Source organism: Microtus oregoni, unplaced genomic scaffold (genome assembly GCF_018167655.1).
Source record: "Microtus oregoni isolate MIOR12 unplaced genomic scaffold, Mior012 000006F_ref0000085, whole genome shotgun sequence".
Taxonomy (NCBI): Eukaryota; Metazoa; Chordata; class Mammalia; order Rodentia; family Cricetidae; genus Microtus; species Microtus oregoni.
The window spans coordinates 13,414,546-13,436,824 of NW_024543065.1; the positions used below are offsets into that span (position 1 = coordinate 13,414,546).

The 22,279-nt window shown below is 36.3% G+C and overlaps 1 protein-coding gene across 3 annotated transcripts in view; it reads right to left on the reverse strand.

Annotated features, from left to right (window-relative positions):
- Nkain2 (sodium/potassium transporting ATPase interacting 2) overlaps positions 1–22,279 on the reverse strand; it is a 1,049,567-nt gene that overhangs the window by 206,783 nt on the left and 820,505 nt on the right. For all 3 annotated transcript variants that reach the window (XR_005974533.1, XR_005974534.1, XM_041654044.1), the window contains one exon: positions 3,011–3,211. Coding sequence is in view for 1 of the 3 variants with exons in the window: in XM_041654044.1 (XP_041509978.1) it covers positions 3,011–3,211 (201 nt within the window). In the remaining 2 variants the exon portion in view is untranslated. The remainder of the gene's footprint in view (positions 1–3,010; positions 3,212–22,279) is intronic.

Sequence of the window (22,279 nt, forward strand, 5' to 3'; positions counted from 1 at the left end):
CCACATTGGAGCACGGACAGAAATCTCAAGGTCCAAATCAGGAGCAGAAAGAGAGAGCACGAGCAAGGAACTTAGGACAGCGAGGGGTGCTCCCACACTCTGAGACAATGGGGATGTTCTATTGGGAACTCACCAAGTCTAGCTGGCTTGGATCTGAAAAAGCCTGGGATAAATCCGGACTAGCTGAACATAGCAGACAATGAGGACTACTGAGAACTCAAGAAAAATGGCAATGGGTTTTTGATCCTACTGCACGTACTGGCTTTGTGGGAGCCTAGGCGGTTTGGATGCTCACCTTACTAGACCTGGATGGAGGTGGGTGGTCCTTGGACTTCCCAAAGGTCAGGGAACCCTGATTGCTCTTCGAGCAGATGAGGGAGGGGGTCTCTTTTATTCTTAATTATACAAAGGGGGTCTTTAACTTCTTGACCCATTGAGTGTAAGTGGCACATTCTTCTTCCTTCCTTTCTTCTTTCCCTCCCTCCCTCCCTCCCTTCTTTCTTTCTTTCTTTCTTTCTTTCTTTCTTTCTTTCTTTCCTTCTTTAATTCTCCCTGCTTTCTATGTTGTCACAGGTTACTACATATGACAAGATTGCCATGACTCACTTGCTGATTTCCAATGTTTTTCGATGGTCGTTCATCTCAAAATATGTCATACATATTGCTTTAGGGATTCTCCTGTGGAGGAGGAAATTAATTTGGGGCATCCTTAAATCCTTAAAAGCCAGGATTCCTGCAAATCAAATGTCCTTTGTGATGTGTCTTAGACAAAACTGTTTAATATACGATGCCTGCCAGAGTGACTACTGAATAACTTCTAACTTTAATGATATCTAGCTGCAATCCAAGTACCCATGCCTTAGTGCTACCACAGTTGACATTTCTATAATTAAAACCACAAAGACACCTAAAAAGGAAAGAAGAGGTGGCCAATGAACTCTTGAAAAATCTATGCTTATTCTCAGGGAAGCCATGGATACTCCTCTCCTATATTTAGTGTGTCTCCCACTTTCCCTTTCTTTATTCTGTCCCTATGATCTCCTAAAATTCAGTGATTCAATAGCTGACTTATACGTCCCATCTCAGGCTTCTTCCATATTTTTGTCAGAAAAGGAACTTTATTGCTCAGAGAGTGCAGTGTATTTAGCGACTGGTTCTATAATTCAAAGAGAGGAAAGAGCTCATCTGAGTTCAAGATAAAAAAAATGGTATTACTTCAAGGAAGAACATAGTTTAGATTTTCTAGAAGCTAGGCTTCTCTGCAAAGATTTGTAGTTCTTTCTTTGGGACGAGGAGACAGTGAGCTGTAACAATGAACCCTTCCTTCTAATCACGAGCATGCCGATGTGATCCTCCATGTCTCTTTTGATCTTAAGCATGGAAATCTACGACCACTGGGTTCAAGGTGGCTCCAATAACCTTGTTTCTTAAGTGAAAACTAGAGCTTCCAACAAAAACACAAGCTGACATACACAGAAAATGTTTTTGATTGGTTTTGTGTTTGATTTTTGAGATGTTAATGGACATAGCCCAGAGTTTCTTTGAACTCAAAGATCCTGTGTCAACCTCCCAAGTATGCAAACTACAGCCACATTCTACAATCTCTGGCTAAGAATACATACATTTTAAAAGTGTTCTTTATAGAGGTTTATGGAATGTTTACTAGCACAATGCATCCCTACTAGCCTGTCTATCTATCTATCTATCTATCTATCTATCTATCTATCTATCTATCTATACATATATCACAATATCTTTTTGTTTTCTTTGTTTTTTGTTTGTTTGTTTTTGAGACAGGGTATCTCTATTTGGATTTGGCTGTCTAAGAACTTGTTCTGTAGACCAGGCTGGCCTTGAATTCACAGAGATTCATCTACCTCTGCCTCCTGTGGGCTAGGAATAAAGGCATGTACCACCACACTCAGCTGAAATATCTCATATCATGATAAAAAAGATTTTCTTAAATCTAGAGACATTGATACCATTTTGCATACAACTTATTGCTTCTTATTATTCAATTGCTAAGAAATTAGCAAAAGAAAACTGATAAACAAATTTTATTTGTTGGTAGCAAATTTAAGGTTGTGCATATCGATTACAGCTCTACATGAAATCTAAGGAATATATATATATATTCCTTAGAAGCTCACATATATATATTCCTTTATATATCTATAAAGGAATATATATTCCTATATATATCTATATATATTATATCTATATATATATATAATATATATAGATATATATTCCTTAGGAGCTCACATAAACACCCGAGTTCATGTATAACAAAGCTGTAAACTTTCTAAATCTCACAGAATAACAAAGTTAGGTTTCCCAAGTCTCTTCAGGAAAAATTATTTTTATTTGTATCTTTGTTCTAATAATGCAAATAATTTGTTTGTATAATGTAAGCATTTTTGACACTAATTTGATATTTAGTTACTTTATTTCCTTCTGATAAAATGAGGGTTTTTTATTGTCACAATTGAAATATTGAGGCATGAAAAGTCTAGAGGTAGATGCTGTAGAAAGTATGATTTGTTCTGGAAAAGGAGGGAGTATAAAATGTGAAAGACCTGTGAAATTGGGGGTGGGTAATGAAGATACCAGGCAAAAAGAAGAAAGGATTTGTGCTAACAGTTCAGCCAAAAGAAACATAAAGATATAAAAAATACACATCAAAATCTTTCTTTCTTACGTACGAAGACAGTGAGACATGAAAACCTCTCAATGGTCCTTTTATAATCTTTAGAAAATTCTACCACAAATGAAGATAATCACATCTTCACATGCTGGTTGATATCAAAGGCTCTTTGTCAGTTGCTGATGAAAAGCAGTACATACAGGTTTGGAAAAATTTGGTTTAACCCAGCAAATTCCTATCAGAAATGACATTAATTAGAAAAGCTAAAACCTACACACATTTAACATAGAGTCCATCTATACTGAGTTTGCTCAGAAATGAGTTTTCCCCGAAGCACCAGAGTGGTTAGCTCTGAACACTTACTGCGAGGATGATCTGGAGGGAACTATGAGCCACTTCTATGTACTGGTACTCCAGAAAACACCCTGAGACAGTGATGTATCGATGGTCTTCTGGGGCCCAGTCGGGGGCAGGCGTCACAGATGTCACCATACATCCTGGTCCATTCTCCATCCACCAAGATCGGTGCATTGAAATATTAAATGTCAGGATAAGGTCTGTTTCCTGCAAGAAGGTAATTTGTAAGGATGAGAAAAAACTGAAAATATTAATTTACTTTTATAACACCAGAGATTTAAACTAAATAATTGGGTGAAATTAGTGCTATTATAAATCTGATTCACTTTTTCTCTCTAAATATTTATTTTTCACACATTTTAGTTTTTCAAACTGAATTTCAATTTGACTGCATTTACCTTAGTGTTGAAGCTAATGAATGGTAGGATTTTGAAGAACTGTCCTTAGTACAACACACTATTACTTTGTTTTCCCTTTCTACTAAAATTGGTCCAGTCTGTCCACAGGGAATTGGCTCCAGGATGCTGCAGATATCAAAACACAAAGATGCTCATGTCCTTTATATTAAAATACAGCTTGCCGAATAAAATACCTAGTCTTTGAGTATAGAGGGGACATGTAGAAGTATTGATCATTCTCTCCAATCTTGTTAACCTCTTCTGTGAATTTGCTCATAACATCTCTTAGAAAATATCAGCAAATTCTTACAGGATAGAGATATAAAAATCTCAGTTCTTTAAATGAATTAGATGGTACAGAATGTAATTGATTGATGGTACACACTGACAAGAAGGTGTCAATGGCAAACAAACAGAAAAAAAAGATACAGGAAATGCATCAAGTACTTCCCAGTGTGAGAACTATATTACATCAATGTAAGTGGTATGGATTTATGGGGTAATAGGAGTGAACTGCTCCCACTCCAGAGTGAGGTGCTTATCTGTCTAGGCAGAACCTGTATAGACAATTTTATCTGTTTGGTGACTGTGAGCTACAGGATCACACTGAAAATACTAAGGATTAAGATACAGCTGAAGAACTCAGACACTGAATGGAGGAGCACACCGAGAAAACTGATGTGGTGTCACTATCTCCCATGTGGTGATCAGAGAAAGATGGCGGAGGGTATCTTTTCTTCCCAAGGTTACGAAGAAAAGTTTCAAGAGTTTCTCGAAAACTTGGAGACACAGAGCAGGCAACAGACGCAGACTTACAAAGTCCCCAAATAAAGCATGCAGCCGAAGTTACGTGCTAAGTGGCCAAACCAAAAAAAAAAAAAAAAAAAAAGGTGATGTTTTTGGGAGGCAAGTATCTTCCTATAGAAGATGGGTCCAAAGTAAGGGACATTGGGAGAAATTTGTGGTCCATCATGAGAGAATAACTGTGGCTGTTTCCCAAGGCTTTCCAAGAAGAAGTGCAGTTCTGTTAGCAGGGCAACAGCAGCTGAATCTGTTGATCCTTGTATGTCCAGATTTTGAAGAAAGAAAAGTTATGAAAAAAGTAAAGCAGGTAAACTGATAGTCGTGTGCCTGCTGCTGGTACTTAAGGCAGGACCGTGGTCCTGATATGTCCAGCAATTTACTGTGAGCAAGTCAGTTTAGTAATCCTCCAAACATATTATTGGCGCCTGTATACCTATCCTGTCCCACTAACTCTTTCCTTTTGCTATTCCTGCCTGGAGAGGGGACAATAACTGTTATGAAAGACAGAAGGTATACACACACCAGTCCTTTCCTGTGGAAGGAGGGGCAGTTAACTTTGAGCGAAACTTCCATATTTTATAATAGGGCTGTTTTGTTTGGAAACAACTTCTCACTGTGTAGCTCTGGCTGGCCTGGTGTTGGATGTATACACCAGAACTAGTTTAGAATGCACAGAGATCCACCTGTCTCTTTCTCCAAGTGCTGAGATTAAAGACGTGCACCACCAGCCCTGACTAGCTACTTCCATTTGTAAAATAGACCATTTAGGTCTATTTGATAGTGACTTCAGATGAGTTCTTGTTTCACAGAATCTGGAAATCTGTCATGTTTTTGTTCTTATTGCATCAGAACCAGAATCTGAACCAGAATCTGGGTAGGTTTTCAAGGTCTGCTATAAGAGGAAAGAATAATGTTTTCTTCTTCTATTTCAGCATTCCTCATTTAATATATAGTTACCAAAGAAAACTACAGGGATCATCAATCAAGAGGAGGACAAAGAAAATGGCTTAAAATGGCAATTAACCATTTTAAAGTGATGGCAACCAGGTCTAAATAGTCCAGAAATAACCAGTCTAGTCTCTAATAGCTAGTGTTATTTAATGTAGTTAGACTGGAAACTTAGTAGACCTACTTCTCTCACAGGAATTCATGAGGCTCCATCTGCAAGGATGGTAGAGAGGATTTTATGAAACTGAAATATTGGATATTTGTATTATTACTCCTCATCTTTTGGGGGACAAGACTTATTTCTCCAATAAAACTAAACAAATTTGTAAACTATTGTGAATGCGTTTGTCATGGGTGATCTTTACGTTCAGATAGGTACGAGGGCCCAGACCACTGATGCTGAGAATCTTGTTGTTAGCTATCTCATTAAGCATGGGACTGTCAGGACTCCTGCGAGATCCCTCTCCCTTGAATACTCTCAGCACCCCAATGCAATAGATAGCCACAGTTTCCGAAGGAACTACATTAAGTCATTGATGTAAGCAGAGTTTATGTGCAGTAGAACTCCTGTAATCAGCAGAATTAATTTATTAGTTTATGTACTAAATACTGATATGAAAGGAGGAGAGAAGAGACTTGTGATCACCTATACACCACTAAAACATAGCTAAACTATAAAAAACAATGGACACAACATATGAAGGCCTCTAGGAAGCCAAAATATGAATATCTCACTTCATTCAGTAAGCTCTGACATGTTGGCAATAAAGAAACAGAACAAAACCTATCCATAAGAAAGATATTAGTCTAGAAACTTTTATCTGTATTTATTTCTTTACCTATTTGTGTATTTGTGTGTATGTGTTGTGTGTGTGCACACGTGCATGGGCGTGTAGATGAGGAAGTCAGAGGACAACTTGGAGGAGTCACTTCTCACCTTCCAGGAAGTGATCTTCCAGGATCAATCCCACCTTACCATTCTAGGAAGCATGCATCTTTACCTGTTTCACTATCTCACTGGTGAAACCCTTTCTTTCATAGTACCATAGCATTAAAAGACAATCTTTAAAATAAATATAATATATTTGGATGGTACCTTTGATCCCTAGTTAAAAGTTTTTTTTTTTTTTCCTGAGATAAGGGGTTAGGTTCAACTGATTGGCTAGAGAACCTCCCTTTCCTTTTTGTGTAGATTCTAGGAATCAAATATGGTTTCTCATGCTTATAAGGCACTTTACCAAACTGAGACCTCATGCTTGCTTCGTTCTTCTTTCTAGTGTATTGCCTGCACTTTTTCTTGAGGCCTGCTATTGCACAGTAGTGTAAACTGCATGACTTTAGAAACCGAGAGATTTATTGTCATTTTATTTCAGTGACTCAAAGTCTGCTCTCAAGGTCCAGTCAAGATGGTTTCCTCTGAGCAACCAGAGACAGTATTTGACCAAGCCTTTGATGACATAGTGGTAGAGTTTGGCACTCTTTCGGCTCCCAAAGAGTAACCATGATCTCTGCTCTCATTTCTCAGAATATCTTCTGAGCTGCATTCAAATACTCCCTCTGTACAAGCAATTCATTCATATTCATTTAAAATTCCGTGGGCTAAAATAGTCTTAACTGGTTACACCTAATTACTGTTTTTCCAAATCAACTCACGTTTGGTGGTAGAATGAGTTGGGATTTCGATATATAAATTTTAAAGGGACACAGTTCAACCTATAATGCTAAAGTCTGATAGCTAATGATTATCAGAACCAAACATCATAATTGGCAGGCACTATATTTCACTTCTTTATTTTTTGCATTACCTATTTTATTGCCCACTATTTACATATAGCTTAAAAATCATACTTTCCATAAAATTAATAACCAAAATAGCATTATTTATCCATGGTTTCTGCCATATCCTGGTATCCTATTGAAAACAATAATATGCATTTGCTTGCAATTGTCTCTTAAGGTACTCATTTTCATTTTATACATATTATGCCATATTTGCATTATTATACCATCATTAAACTATTTACCCATATATTCCTCTAGAAGGTGTAAATGAAAATGTTTAAGTCATGGACTTCTCTATTTTTGACAATTCTGCATAATTTTCCCTAAAATTTGATTAAATCAATAGTATAAAATTTATGACCATATAAATATTTTTATGACTGAGCTGAGTTGTGAATTATGAGAGCAATTTCTTTCTTATATAACATTTCTTCCAGAAGTTAATAATTTCTTCCCATCAAAAAACACACTTTATGTTTTTGGAGTAGTGTTAGGCTCAGAGAAAAATTGAGCTGAAAGTGTACTTCTCCCTTCTCAAATGCATAATCTTCCTCCTATGAACATCCTAGGCTGGAATGTTAGATTTGTTGCAGTCTGTGAACCTATATTGAACATTATTACCATGCAAAGTCCCTATTTTTCTTTGTGTTCACTCTTGATGCATAGTCTCTGGCCTTCGATAATGAGCTGTGACATGAACCTGCTGTCCCAGTATCATAGAGACTCATTTCCTTGCCTTGGCATTTCTCTGTGCCTCACATACCATCCCTGTCACCTCCCTAATGGATGGAGGCTGCTTGATTTCACTTCTTGAAGATTTCAGCATCAGTGCAATCACACTGAATGTGGGCTTTTCAGATTGGCTTCTTTCAATTAATAATACACATTTACGTTATTCCTCTTTCATGACCTGGTAGCTGATGTTTAATATTGAATGGCGCTTTCATTGTCTGTGTAAATCACAGTTACTTTATGTATTTGCTCCACTGAAGGACTCCTTGACTGATTTAGAGTTTTGAAAATTATGAATAAAGTCGTCATAACTATTCTTTGTGCAAGGTTAATGTAGACAAAAGATTTCAACTATTTCTGTAAGTAATGGAGAACATTATGGCTGCCTTGTATGGTAAAGGCATATGTACCTTTGCAAGAAACTACTGCACTGTCTTTCAGGTGGCTGTGTTATTTTGAAATCTCCTGAGTAGTGAGTGTTGATTCTCGCTGCTCTACATCCTTATCAGTATTTAGTGTTGCCATTTTTCTACATTTTTTGTTATTTTACATGTGGATGCCCACTTGTTCTGTCTCCACTTGCCAAAAATGGCTGTTCTTGTCATTACATATTCTCTATTCCTTTGTCAAAAGTCAAATATCCATATTTATCCAAGACTATTTTAAGATGTCTATTCTGTTCCACTGATTTGTCAACATATTCTTTCATTAATACTGTACTTTATTTAGTGTAACATTTTAATAAATTCTGAATTCAGAATGGGTTAGTCTTCAAATTCTGTCATTTTTCTTAAGTAATGTATGGCCTTTTCTGAATATTTTGCCTCTCAGGATTAATTTTAGAATTAATTTGTTAATACCTACCAAATGACAAATAGAATGCTGAGATTATAGAATTTGTGGATTGTGTTAGGTAGAACTAACATCCAAATTTCTTGAATATTCATATCAATGGACATTATTTATCTTTCTATTATATAGTTCTCTGGGTCTTCCATCAATTCTGTAGTTTTCCTTATATTTAATTTGTATACACATTGTTACAATTTTTTTACAGCTTATTGTGGTACTACTGAAAATTGCATTTTGCTTTTAACTTTAAATTTTGTTTGTTTATTGATATATAGGAAATTAAGTAATTCTTATATACTTTCTGGCAGGCATATTATAGCTATATAGTTCTAGAATTTTTGATCATCTTTTCTTGATTTTATATAAAGATAATCACACCATCTGTGGACAAAGACAGCATTATTGCTGCCTTCCCACTCTGCATAGCTTTATTACATATTGATCCTTATAACAACTTAATTAGAAGCTCCACTGTGATGCTGAGAAGTGTGAACTAAAGTTCCGAGAAGTAGCTGTATTCCCAATGCTGACTGACTGCTAGAACTACAACGATGGCAGAAGGTTGGAGTGCTAGAGGTACACATCTTATTACAAATTATCTTGAGCTACCTTTAACCACTTTATTAGCCATCTACTGACTGCTCTGTATATTACCCATCATCCTCGTGACTATTTAAAAGTCTTTTTGGAATGTTTTAAGAGAGCTTCTAGTTTTCACCAACCCCCAAACTAAGAAATTTATCCAGATAGTGTCCAATGCCTACAGCAAAGATTTATTGTTTTTTTCTTCCTTGCTGTAACTTGTCTACCTGATATATCTACTGTGGTGGTATTTTTATTTATTTATTTATTTATTTATTTATTTATTTATTTTGCTTTAACAAACAAAGTTTGCCTGACTATCAGAGTGTGGAGCTAGACACACTGGTTAGCCAGCCATAGAGGCCAAGCAGTGGTGATACACACCTTAAATCCTAGCAATTGCCTAGAGGCAGACGGATTTCTGTGAGTTTAAGGCCATCCTGGGATACACGAGATTGATCCAGTCTAAAAGACAAACAGAATCAAGTGGTGGTGGCTCACATCTTTAATCCCAGTAGGGAAGTGGAGACAAGAAGTAATATGGTTGGGCAGAGAGAGGAATATAAGGCAGGAGGAGACATGAGCTCAGCATTTAGCCTGAGATTTTGTACAGAAGGCTGTTCAGTATGGGCATTCAGTCTGAGAACTTGTAGGGAAGAGACAGATTCTGTAGAGGTAAAAACTAGTAAATAACTGCTCTGCTTCTCTGATCTTTCAGCTTTCACCCCCTAATATCTTATTCCAGCTTTTTATTATTAATGTAAATTAAGATTTGCACTACAACCTACTAATGTATTTGTGATGGATCTCGATCTATATGACTTTCTTTACTTTGTTATAATAGAAATTTCATGAAAATGTTACCGTGTTGGAACATGGATTATGGGGTAATTTAAACCTATAGTTCCAGTCCAGGGTCACTCATAATAAACTAACTTTTATCCCTTTTGAGAGGTGTGTGTTTTTCATGTTGTCAGCATGAATGAGCAGATGACCTTGGCTTCTGTATGATCTTAGAGGGAGGGCTCTAATCTCTCTCTCACTGATAAAAAGATGTCAGTTGTAGGTATTTTTAGAAATGCTCTATCTAGTGGAGACCCAATCTATTCCTAACATTTTTAATTGATATAAATCACGAATAATTATTGAATATCATCAGTCTTTTATTTTCTGGTATGATAATGTAATTTTGCTTTTTCAACCTTGTAAAAATATGCTCTAGATGTGTGATAGACACAGAGTGAAATTTAGCTGGACGGTTTGAAGGATGGACATAACGGGTCATCTACTGCAGAAGGAACTCAGGGTACTTTAGGAATGTTGGTCAGATTGTAAGGATCAACTTAAGTAGAAAGTAGATATATTAAAGATCCAGAGATTGCTGAACACATTATCCAGGACTTTTAGCCTTACCCACCCCACCTCTTCTTTGTGTGGTATAAAAGGTCAGAAAACTACACATCGATGTTAGGGCAAACTAACTTATCTTGAGCCATGGAAAGCGCTTCCTACCTAAGTTACCCTGAAATGGATCTTGGAAAGGTATGCTTTATTCTTCAGTCTTCTTTCTGGTAGGAATCTATCTCAATAAGCACACTGATATGATGTATTATATTAAATCGTTTTAAATATTGAATCAGCATTATACTACTAAGATAATTTACTCTTGATCATGGCATATAACTATTTTTACTTATTATTAGAATTGATTTGTCAGTATTTCATTATGGATCTTTGCAGCTTTGTTGACATGGTACTGCTATCTTTCAATGTCTTTGAATTTGGTATCAAGGTGATGTTAGTTAGCATTGCAAAATGAAAGAGGAATGTATATTCTCTGATTTTACCTTCTGTAAGAGGTGAAAGTTAATTGGAATCCATTCTTCCTTGAATATTTGAATAAATTCATCACCGATCCCATTTGGGCTTGGTGTTTCTTGTCTTGAAAACTGTTATGATTTAATTTCCTTTAATAGATATAGGATTACTGAAGATCTTCATCATTTTATGAGTTTATCTTGGCAATTGAATTTATGGATTCAGAATTATTAATAACATTGCGTGATGCCTCACTATTGTTCATAGGAAAATTATACTAACTTTTCTGTTCATTTTGGGTATTAGCATTTTTTTCTCTCTCTATCATTTTTTATGTACACAGAAACACATCATACACACATACTATATAGATACTTACTGATTATTTTTCAAAGAGCCATCTTTTCACTGTATTGTTTTTCTTTGAAGATTTCTTAATTTTAACATAGATGGTCTATCTTCTAATTAAAATAAAACTTTTCTTCTTATTTTGGAATTAATTTGCTTTCCTTTAATGATGTGCTAAATAAAAACCTGAGGGTGTTGATTTGATATCTTTCTTCATAGCATTAAGTGCCTTAAATTTTCATAGAAGTAGTAATTTTCCTGCATCCCATATATTTTTATAAATTTTGTTTTTACTTTTATCGACTTTAAATATTTAATGATATATAGTGTTTATTTTTGAATTTTTGAACATGTGTGTTTAATCTCCATATATTTTGGGATTACACTGTTTTCTTTCTTTTGCTAATCTCATCACATATTCAAAAGTCTATCTATTGTGCAGTGTCAAATATTCATCCTTCCAAATTTAGACACAGATAACATTATATGCACAAATCATGTTATATTTATGAATATTTATATACATATGTACATTCAATAACAGTGGAAAAAGAGGCCATGAATTTCAAGTAGAGAAGGTAGGCATATATGGGAGATTTTGGAGTGAGAAAAGGAAAGGGAGAAATGTTATAAATATATTATAATTTCAAAAATAAAGTTATATATAAAACTTTATAAAAGTCTGCCCATTGCTTAATAGCTCTTTTTTTTTAAATGGAGAGTTTATTGAGAGAAGGGTAAAGAGGAGGCAAGAGAGAAAAAGAAATAAAGAGAAAGAGGAAGAGGAACAAGAGGTAGGGACCAGCCTGCCTCTTCAGAAGAGCAGTGGACAAGAATGCTTAATAGTTCTTTTAATCTATTCCATAGAATTGTAAAGACTAATTAAAATTAATTTCTCCATGATATTTCATTTATAATAATTCCATTGTATTTTTTCATATGAGCTCTTTTGCCAGGGGACTCTGATAAGGAATAGCCCTGTCTTCAGGTTCTCTTAGGTTTTTAATGTATATATGTTTATTATTATTTTGAACCAGTAGGATGGTCTATACATGTATTTTCTTGTTTTAATATTTGAGATTACAACTGTAACACCTTTCCTTTGTCTTTCTTCCTTACAAACTCTATAATACACCCCATCCCTTTTTTCTTCCAAATTCATGGCCTCTTCATTCATTAATTGTTATTACATGAATTTATCTTCATGTATTTACATATATATTCCTAAATATAACCTCCTCAACATACAGTGTTACTGTATGTATGTTTTCAGGGTTGACCATTTAGCATCTGTCTTAGGGTTTCCATTTCTGTGAAGAGACACTATGACTACAGCATCTTTTATAAAAGAAAACATCGCAAAGAGACCCTGTCATAAAAAATTAAATAAAAACAAGGCAAATATTTAATTGGGGCTCGTTTACAGTTTATAGGTTTTATTCCATTATCTTCTTGGAGGGAAGCATGAATGTGTGCAAGCAGACATGGTGCTAGAGAAGGCGCTAAGAGGATCTACATCTTGATCCTCAGGCAGCAGAAACAAACAACTGTGTCCCATACTGGCCATATTTTGAGCATGTGAGACTTCAAAGCCCACCTCCACAGTGTCACACTTCCTCCAACAAGGCCACACCTACTTCAACAAGGCCACACCTACTTCAACAAGGCCACACCTCCTAATAGTGCTACCCCCTATGGGCTAAACATTCAAACATATGAAATTATGGGGGCCACGCCTAGCCAAACCACATAGCACTTGACAACCTATTGGTGTGCTTTCCTGGAGAAGATCTCCTTCCTCTTTCCCAGCTACTCATTTGCCTGTAATCCTTTATGTAGGGTTGAGACCCTGTGGATTTCTTTCATATACTTTGGCGTGGTATGTGAGTTGGCGTTGTATGTGAGTTGGCGCTGTCCCTGTTCATCTCATGTTTTGGCAATCACGTTGGTGAGACTTTATGTTTGTAGCTTCTCATATTACAACCTCACAGCAGAATCCCTGCTCCTCTGGCTCTCATCTTTCTGCCCCTCTTCTAAAACGTTCCCTGAAGCAGAACTTGATATGACACATCGCTGACCATCATTGCTTATCTCCTAAGTAAGATGCCCGATTTCTTGTACCTGTCCAAGATGACCTTAATTATTTTCTCATCTAGATTAATATCTAGATAGTACACTGTTTTGATAGGCTCTGACCTATCTTTCCCTAGAGGTTTAACTTTAGAAATTTTACGGTTATAATTCTTCCCCCATTACTTTTCGGGTATAAATTTCCTACTTCTCAGGGGTAATTTTCAGAGAATTTGACAATCAAACCTTTGAGATGTGATTGTGGCCCTTCTATTTCATCTTTCCTGAGAACAGCGAGCTGCTGTGGATAATTGGGAAGTGGCAAACACAGACGGGCTGATCTCACGGGCTCATCTCCTTTAGGACTATTTTCTAGTGCCTTTCTATTTGTTCACTCTATCATTTATAATCTCCTACCCTTTGTCTAAGTGGTGCTGAGTTCAATTTGTCTTCCCGTTATAAAGTGGACAACACTATTTAGGCCTTTAATCAAGAACTGAATAGCCTTCCAGGTCTATTTAACTTGGAGTTGATGTCAGTTCAACTGAAGTTTCTTTGCCCTCCTGCAGTTGTTCAAGTACAATCTATCTTGCCATTTTTAAAATAAGTGTCAAGAGTAATTTCTCTTCAACATTTCTTACATCTTTCTCTTATCTGGGTTCTTCTTTTATTATGCAGAATACATTCTTCATCGCTTCCTTAAGAATAGGTGAATGATTTTAAGTCCAGTGTGCTTCTTTTTGTACTTTTATATTAATTAATATTTTAACTGAATACACTTCTTGTTTGAAGGTCATTTTTCTCTTAGAATGTATGGGCATTTCTACATTCTTTTCCAGTTTTAATCTTCCAGTTAGAAATTCTATCAAAATGAATTCAGAAAACATTTGCTTAATAGTTATAGTTTCTTTAGAGAATGAAATGAATCCACTTAGATCAGGTGAATGCTTTGGAAAGTTCACATGAACTTGAGCATATGCTAATCTGTAATGAGTTAACTTGTGAACCTTCTTTTGAACTATGCAGTTCTTCAGAACTCAACTGACGAACAGCTCTAGAAAAAAAAGAATTAAATCCTGATGTAAATCTGAGGAACTTTTGAAATTGACAAAGTATAATGGACTTGAGAGTAGCATATCTGTAGATAGGGTCTGAAATTAAATGGTATTGAAGGCATAGTGTCCAAGTTAGTCCTATTTGAAAGTGGGAGAAATTGAAGAACTGAGTCCTAGTGGGGGCCCTCTTGTCATTGTGACATGTCGGGAAGAGACACTGGTTGCTTCTTTTTCTAGCTGCGTGCTAACCATGGTGTAAACAGCTTTACTCCACCACTTACATCCTACCATGAAAGGTTCCCATAACATGGCTTCAAAAGCATTGGAAACATGTAACTAATGGAGCAAAGCCTCCAAAACTACAAGCCAAAATAAGCATTTCCTCTTTACGAGCTGGTTTTCTAAGGTATGTGTTGTAATGAAAACTTAACACTCTATAGACATGAATAAACTTCCATTTATACTTAAGAAATACTTTCAAATATTTCATTGATAGTCACATATCTGTTATGATTTTTCTTTCATTAATCATAAATGTAGAATTTTTCTTCAACAAATGAGGTACTAATACATTTTCCTTCCTGAAATTTTTATGTGACCTCTTTTTATTTATTTTTCGCTACTTTCATCTCTTTGTTTAAAGCAAGAAAATAGTATACACATCAAAGCACAAATGGAATGATGTCATGATATCATTATATGTACCCCCAAATCTTTAAATCTTCTTTAGATTGCATTTAATTTTTAAATTAAAATTTATGAAATTTAATAACATTTCCTTTATATTTTAAATATCATATTACTTTCTCCTTTTTCTACAGGTAACTAGCGTCATTGAGAATTAACATTCTCACTTAAGTTTTTGTGGTCTTTCTAAGTCTTCATACATCCATTCCTAATATATATTGTATTTTATATTGCTGAGGCATAGTAACATAGAAATAGATTTTTAGCTTTAGCTTCTGGAGTTATGTAAGGTAAAATTAAGTAGACTTCTTTTTTATTTAGTTTTAATGTCTTTAGGCTTTCAGTTCAGAAGCCCTCCTTTTCTTTCTTGGAATTATTCTTCCATTGTATCTTTTATTCTCTATTTTCCCCACTAGCATAGGAACTTCAAATAGTTTTTATATTGTCTTTATTTATCAAAATTTATTAATCAAAATTTATTTTTATCAAATAAACAGATAACTAATTAAATAGCATTAAAATATGACCAAGGATCTATTCTGTGCTAAAGACAATGTTCCTGCCTTTGTAAGTGATGAACTTGGAGGGAAAGAGATGAAGAACAGGTATTCAAATATAGCAAACTTACTTCTGCTCTCCCAAGTGCTTCGTTAGTGAGGGGAAGGGTCAACTTTTTTTTTTTTTTTTTTTTTGGTTTTTCGAGACAGGGTTTCTCTGTGGTTTTGGAGCCTGTCCTGGAACTAGCTCTTGTAGACCAGGCTGGTCTCGAACTCACAGAGATCCGCCTGCCTCTGCCTCCCAAGTGCTGGAAGAGTCAACTTTTCACTTGCCTGGTGAGGGGCAAGAGAGGGAATCTTTCCCTTACCCACACCACCACATGGCAAACAAATAGACCTGATTCTGTTGACTGAGGTGGTGATGGAGTGGGGAAATGCTAGTCTGCCCAAGGATGTGAGTTGAGGGGTCTGGTCCCACCTCTTATCTCCCTTGTGGTATTGAGGGTGAGGGAAAGTGGTCCTCTCCCTTTTGACCCTTGCCACCTGCAACAGGCAGGAGAGCTGGCCTAGGGTGCATGGAGGGGGATAACTGGTCCTGCCCCTCATCAGCAGCAACACTCAGAAGAGTGGCCCCTAAACCCTGCCTGGACAACACAGTAGAGCTGGTCCTGGTGGTGTAGGTGTCAGTGAGTTGTCCCATCTCCTTGCTTCTTGTGAGCTGGCTGGTACAGTACTGAGATCTCGCCCTAGTGATGAAGATGAGGGAGAGCTGGCAGACTGACCAACACAGCTACCACCCAGACCCAGAATCTGGACTATGAGTTGTCCTACCCTAACATCTCCCCCATCTATCATTTGCTGGAGCATGTGAAGGAACCAATCCTGAAGACCCAAAGCTACAGGATCTCCATGACACAGGGCAACAACGGGATGTCCAAAAGGAGTCCCAGTGAGACCCCATCAGAAGCCAGAGGACTGGAGCCAAACCAATGGCTCACTGCAGTAAACACTTGCAAGTAAAGATGTATGGACTAAAGGCTACACTGTGTGACCCATGGTGCCACACTGCAGCTTCCATGGTGAGATTTTTTTCTTTTCTTTTAACTTCTATTTTATTCTTTTTTTGGGGGGGGGGGTGGGGAGTGAGGAAGGTTTCAGGATCAGTAGGTAGATGCAAAGGGATAGGTGGATGAATAAAATTATCAGGATACATGATGTAAAATCCATAAAGAATCAATACAAAGTTTAAAAAATACTTCTGTATTTTGTTTAAAATAACAGAGAAAAATTTATTCAATAAATGAATAGTATGACCAAAAGTCAGGCAATATAATAGAAAGTACTCCACTATTTTATATAGTCTACTAAGAAATCTCTCTTTCCCCTCTTTAAAAATAACTCAATAAATCAAGTTAGTGCTATGTATTTGTGCATATGTGCCTGAGTGTGGGGCCAATCACAAAACATGGAAATTCTGCCATTCTAAACTTAGGAATGATACTCTTTAAATAATATCAGCTGTGAATAGCCCCTTGCTAATGTGTGGGTAAAAAACCTTTTACCTTATCTATGCTGTTGTTTTGCTGGCTTGATCCTAGGAGGTCTTGTGCACGTAAGCACAGCTGCTGTCGCGTTGTAAGAAACCTTCATAACACTTCGTCCCAGCCTCTCAACTCTTACATACATTTTCTGCTACTTCTAAGATATTCCTTGAGCCTTAGCAACTGGTGGTAAGGAGTGAAATTTAAAGAGTCTCTGTGTGGAAGTTCAATATTTTCAGTGTTTTATCTACAAATTATAAATTCTTGTCTGTAAAACAGAAAATCTGTAGATCTCTTAGGAATCTATTTTAGTTACACTAGCAATTTCTGAGTATGATTTGCTTCATGCATAATAACCGGTTATTTCATTCCTGTGCATTTTGTAAGTTGAGCTCAAAATTATGACTTCTGAAACATTAAAGAAGTCTTGAGAGCACACATAAGGTAGAAAACCACAAAACATTTTTTTTTACATTTTACATAATTCCCAGCAAAAAGTAAGTCAAATCAGTTCAGAACTTTCAACTATATAAATGTCCAAATCTAAGGAAAGCTTTCATAGTTAAATGCCTACATGAGAATAGTGACAAAAATGTTTATATTAGTATATTTATTCACCTGTCTTAGCAAGCCTTCTAAAGTTCATATGTAAGGACCCCATTATTGGTCATGCCATTTTTCAAAACAACAAGGGCAGCTGTGTCATACAAAAGCTGTTATTAACATAAAAACTTTGTTTCTGACAGGGCCTTTATGTATTCAGGTCAATGAAAGAAGCTTAATTGCTCAAAAAATAATGAGCATTTGATTAAAAAATGTTGACAAGTAAATGAGAAAATGATACCAGTGGCATTTCAGTATTTGAACAGAAAGCTAAACTTTACTCTCCCCATAAATGACATTTGAAAAAGAGTCTGGCTGTCATGATAGTAGGCACTTCAGAACTTATATTACAAGCTGAGAATGTGGAGGTAAGAGTTAAGGTGTAGTTGAAAAATCTGAGCTAGTATCTTGAATTTCTTGAGTTTTTCATAGCCCTTTTTTTCCTGAAATAAATAAAAGTGATATCTTCTTTTTCTGAGTACTCAGAAAGGCTAGAAATGGAATTCTTTCTAATTATCGTAGTCTGTAGTTATTGTTATGGTTATCAGCACTAATATTTCCAGAATATGCAGGCATATGAGTATAATCCCAACACTGAGAGCTTGCAGCAGGAGGAACGTGAGATGGAGGTCTATCTGAATTACATAGAAAGTTCAAAACAAGGCTAAAATACAGTATGACTTTGTATCATAAGTCAAGGGCTGATTACGTAACTCAGTAGTAGAGCTCATCTAGCACATGTTAAATCCTTGGTTCCATAGTACAGCAACATAGTCACTCTTATGCTATATCCATACCATTCTACTAGGCTACTATAACGTACTGGGTGAGATAGTACATCTGGTATTGCAGGGTTTGTCACGGCATCAATAGGTGTGGCTTGTGTTTTTCATTTGACCCCTCAGAAAGAATGATGTCTAGGGATTTGCTGCGACTGGAAGAATGGCAGAGCTTAGACAGACTCCCAGCCCGAGGAAAGAAAATTCTTAAGTAGAACAGATCAAAAGTCACCAAAATTTCAGAGCTATTACAACTTCATTGTAGCTTTATAATTATGACTTCGATTTTTCAAAATGAAACACTGTAAAACTGACTTGGGAACATAAGATGGACTTAGACTGGGGAAGATATAAATGCCAACTCAAGAAATCCTGGCTGATTCAATGGGTTTTCATCAGTGATAGGCCAATTAAGCAGCTCAGTATTAGACTTCCTGTTGGCACTCTCCAACATTGATCTAGAGATATCACAGGAACACAATCAGTCAGTTCTGCCATTGAGTCGCTGTGCAGGAGACATGGCAGGACTCATGTAAAGACTGCTTTAATTGTCATTATGGGCAGAGCCACAGATGCTAGAAATAATGTGTGAACTGTCCTCCTGGCTACTCAGGGTAGGACTAGGAGCATTGCCTCTAATATATTCAGAATAGAATGGTAACCGAGGCAATTTTCTTTGTACTACAAAACATTATTCTGATGTCAACATTAAGTGGATCTCAAGCAAATACATCAAACCCAAAGAAACACTACTCTTGGAAATTAAAATATATGTATCAAGAATCTTTATGCATAATTTATTCTTTAAGATGGAGAGTAGTGAGGAACCTCAAGAAGAATAATGCCTTGTAATTAGGAGAGGATATTGTAGCCAGGATAATGGAGAAGATTTAATTTCAAAGCAATAATTACATTATTAATGAACATTCACGTATCACTAATATATAAGGATTAGAATATCTGAAAACATTGCCATGTATCAAAAAGTCAAAATCTACACAGGAATTGTAAATTCTAGAAAATCCTTAAATATTCTTAACACTTCCTGCTAGTAAAGTTATGACTTAAGTTTAAGACAGGAAGATGCAGATGAGAAAAATATCATTTTGAGAGGTTAGACATACTTTAAACGTTCTTTATTTTACCAGTTCAATGAACTCCCGTTTTGTAGGAATGTAACCCAAAGCATGAGAAAGTTCCTGCTACCAACCAAGAATCCTCAAATGCGATTCACTCCACTAGACAATGTACTTAAAAGTTGTTGATGGGACATTAAATAAACATCTGTTCTACTTTTTTTCTAGAATTTTAAAGTGTAGCTAACTTTTGGACTTGCCTTACTGTAGATTCAATTTCAACATGACACTAGAAGCTAAGGTTCATTCTAACTTCCTGCTTCCTGTCTTTATTGGAGTACAGAATTTAAACGCTTTTTTTTTTCTTTTTTTAGCATGGGAAACATACAAACCTCAAACTAGAAAGCATTTGAGGAAAGCCAAGGACAAATGAATTTCTAAAACCTAGTGTTTAACAACAACCAAAACTCCAACTGTTTGTCCTACTATGCTGTATTTACGAAAGATTTAATGTAAAATCTCTAAGGCCCTAAGCCACTAGGATTTTTGTCCTTGTGTGAAAGATTTACATGTACATGTTTCAGCAAAGATCATAATTTTACTTCTTAAAAACCTCATCTTGACCACTTTTGTAGACCAGAAAAAGGTTTCTGTTATCTAATGTCTGAGCTCCATACTTTGTATCAACATTGCTTCAGAACTGTTTTTTAATGAAATTGTCCGGTATCTCCTATAAATAACCCAAACATCCCTCTTCATTTGAATGTATGCTTCAGGTTGCCTTTTCCATTGAGTTTTTCTTGCTTAATCTTCCCTTCAAAGTCACTGTGTTATGCCTGGTCTTTGTTTTTAAAATCAGTAACAATGGCGGATGGTATCTTGGCCAGTTGTATTCTTTCTCAGAATTAAGGAATACAGACTATGTAGTCACTTGTTATGCTGAAATACATATTAACTCTCAGCTGGAGAAAAAGAGTTAAGAGAGCAAAGAAAGAGATACTAGGAGAAAGGGAGGAGATGATGAAGGATAAAAGGAGAGGGGATAAAGAAAGAACTCTGTAAAGAAGATTTAACACCATATCAAAGTTAACTGAACCTCCAGGTTTAATGTCTCAGAAGTTTGGACTTTGAAAATTGGGATAATCAACTATTAGTGACATTTGAATTTTGCAGAAGTGGTTCGTCTGTTTCCCACAGTTTTGAGAGCAGATATTAGAGGCAGAATTTCTGCAGCTGGTTACAATGAAAGACCAACTTCTCTGGGCGTAGTGGTTTTCCCTGTACAGAAACCTCTCTAGGCAGCTTTCCCCCGCTGTTTTTTCACTTGCCTTTTGTTCCTGCCCCACAGGTGTCTTTCCCCATCGTGTGACTGTTCCTTTTCTTTCTTAAAAGCTTTGAAAGGGGATCTACATTCTCTCAATGGGTTCAGTCAGGCAAAGAACTGGTTAGCTATTTCCAGACCTTGCTGCCCTTTAAGTGCTCACCGGATGGCTACCATCTCACTATTTTTAAAACACATTTATGAGGAGTTTCAGCGATCGCGGAGGAAAGGGGAGGTTAAAGATATTGAAGGGTGAGTGACAAGTAAGGACCACGGAGAGGCCTTCCTAAGAGTTCCTCATAACTGCTGCTCATACCCGTCCTGTAAGTGCAGCCAGCCTCCAACTGTCGCTGTCATTTTCCCAGTGCCAGAAATTCTGACTTGCAGAGAAGCTCTGCTTTCCTCTGAAGACTTTAATTGTCAACATGCTTGACTGAGGAGGCTGATCTCATTTGATTCATAGTTCAAAGAACCTGCTTGTTAATTTTTTTTTACCTGAGATACTAATGAGGTTTTATGTCCTTCTCAATGTTTATTTCAGTTTCTGGAAAGACTGATTCCTGAGGAAAAGCTCCCAGCGGCAGGAAGTTGGAGATGAAGCAAATGTTTGTGTTATTGACCATGGACTTCACTGTCATTCCTCCACCCCACCCCACTCCCATTATTGAGAAAAAAATTTAGCTGGAGAGAAAAGAAAATGCTAGTTAATTAGATTTCTCTGTAAAATACCTGGAAATCTTTTTGGTTTGAAGGTCAAAGGGGTGCATCATGGCTTGTTATAAATTCTGTACCTTGTTGCTAAATATGTAGCAATATGTGTTACAGAAAGGAAATGCAGTAAGATGTATGTGTTTGTTTTCTAGCCCATGATACATTTGGGTATGGAAATTGCTAGTCTTATTTAACAGCAGAAAATGAAACTGATAGTACATATACCTGTATCAAGTTATTTTTATTAAGGAAGAAGCAAGATTTCAAAATAATATATTGTCTGATATTAAGCTTCCCCACTGTACCGTGCTGCCTCCCAAGAAAATTCCGTGGCTTACCTATCAATTACAACCGATCGATCAATAAGTACCATATTTGGATGCTAGATAAGTGATTCAGCAAAGGTGCATGTCTCAGTCTAACGACCTGAGTTTGAGCCATAAGATCCCCATGGTGGAAGAAGAGAGCCAATTTCCATAAGTTGTCTTCGGTCACATGCATGCTGTGGCATGTGAATACATGCCAGGGATGTATGTGTACACATGTGTGCATGCATGCATGTGCACACACAAATAAATATAATATATATGTGAATACCATCAATATTCAGTACCATAAAGTTTTTTAAGGATATGATAGATTTTTTAAAATAGTGAAGATATGATATACTC